The 1,159-nt window shown below is 60.5% G+C and overlaps 1 protein-coding gene across 1 annotated transcript in view; it reads right to left on the bottom strand.

Annotated features, from left to right (window-relative positions):
* Dcaf7 (DDB1 and CUL4 associated factor 7) overlaps positions 1-666 on the bottom strand; it is a 24,603-nt gene extending 23,937 nt beyond the window's left edge. Inside the window, exon 1 of the mRNA XM_031351570.1 lies at positions 266-666. Coding sequence (XP_031207430.1) covers positions 266-403 — 138 coding nt within the window. The 5' untranslated portion in view covers positions 404-666. The remainder of the gene's footprint in view (positions 1-265) is intronic.
* Positions 667-1,159: the final 493 nt, after the last annotated feature.

Here is a 1,159-nt window from a genome sequence, read left to right as displayed (position 1 = left end):
GGGTGACTCCGGTTTGAAACCTGCTACTACCACCAAAAATCTTATCTGCCCCAGGCACGTCACAACACCGTGCCTCAGTCTCCCCGGCTGTCAAAACTAAAATAAGAGGCAACGAATACGACACTCTCAGCAACAGGACCACAGAGGACCCACCCCCTGGTTGTGGTAAAGGCGAGTTTGCTCGCAGGAGAGTTGTGGGGTCTGGGGCTACCGCCCACCTCTAGCGTTCCCCGCCAGCTAGACGCCGAGCCCCTGCACAACTCACCTTGTTGTTGTACTCCTCCACGAAGCTGCCCAGCGCCAGGCGAAAGCGCTTGTCTGGCCGCACGCTCCAGTTCATGGCGTACACAGTCCAGGGCGCTTCATATTTGTAGATCTCCTTCCGTTTGCCGTGCAGGGACATGGTGGCGGCTGGGCCGCAGAGCCGGCTGGAGAGGCAGCGGGCTGGGGCACAAGACAGGCGGGGAGCCGGGCTTGGGTCTGCGGGTCCGAGGGGAGGCGGGGCCGGGGCGGTCAAGAACGGCCTAACCCTCCAGCGGGTCCTCGGCGATACACAAACACTCTCGGCCGGGCCCGACCACCACTTTCAAACCAGCTCGGGCAGCGACTACCACCTTCCGTTTGGGATGCCGGCCCGCCCTCTCGGAACGGAAGCCACGCGACCCTGCAGCGGCGACGAGCGTTGGCTGCCGGGCACGTCCTTTCCAAACTGTTCCTTCTTTTTATTGGTCGACACAGTCGTAGCGCCCGCGCCCTCCTCACTATTGGCGGAAATGTCTGTCATTCTGCTCATTCGCCCCGCCCAGCACCTGGAGGCGGGCTCTTTTGAAGTCCCAAAGATCATTGGCCACCCGAGATGTCAGTCAGACGGATAACGGCGCAGTGCTGGGGGGGGGGAATGGGGGCGTGGGTGGCATGGGGGCAAGTGTACCCCTCTACTGATTCTACAAATTCTAGGCCAAGAGTAAAGCCTGCCACTTCGCCACTGCTGCTGCTGTTCTGGTCGCCTCTCTCCACTGAGAGTAACTTCGTGGAGGACCACCTGCATTTATTACATCCCCCTTAGTCCGGCGGTCCCTCAGCCTTTGCCAAACGGGAACTCTCTCCACCTCCAATGACCCACCTTCTCTCTCTCTCTCTCTCTCTCTCTCTCTCTCTC

This window comes from Mastomys coucha, unplaced genomic scaffold, assembly GCF_008632895.1.
Source record: "Mastomys coucha isolate ucsf_1 unplaced genomic scaffold, UCSF_Mcou_1 pScaffold5, whole genome shotgun sequence".
NCBI lineage: Eukaryota > Metazoa > Chordata > Mammalia > Rodentia > Muridae > Mastomys > Mastomys coucha.
This window is presented reverse-complemented; position numbering and strand designations above follow the sequence as displayed.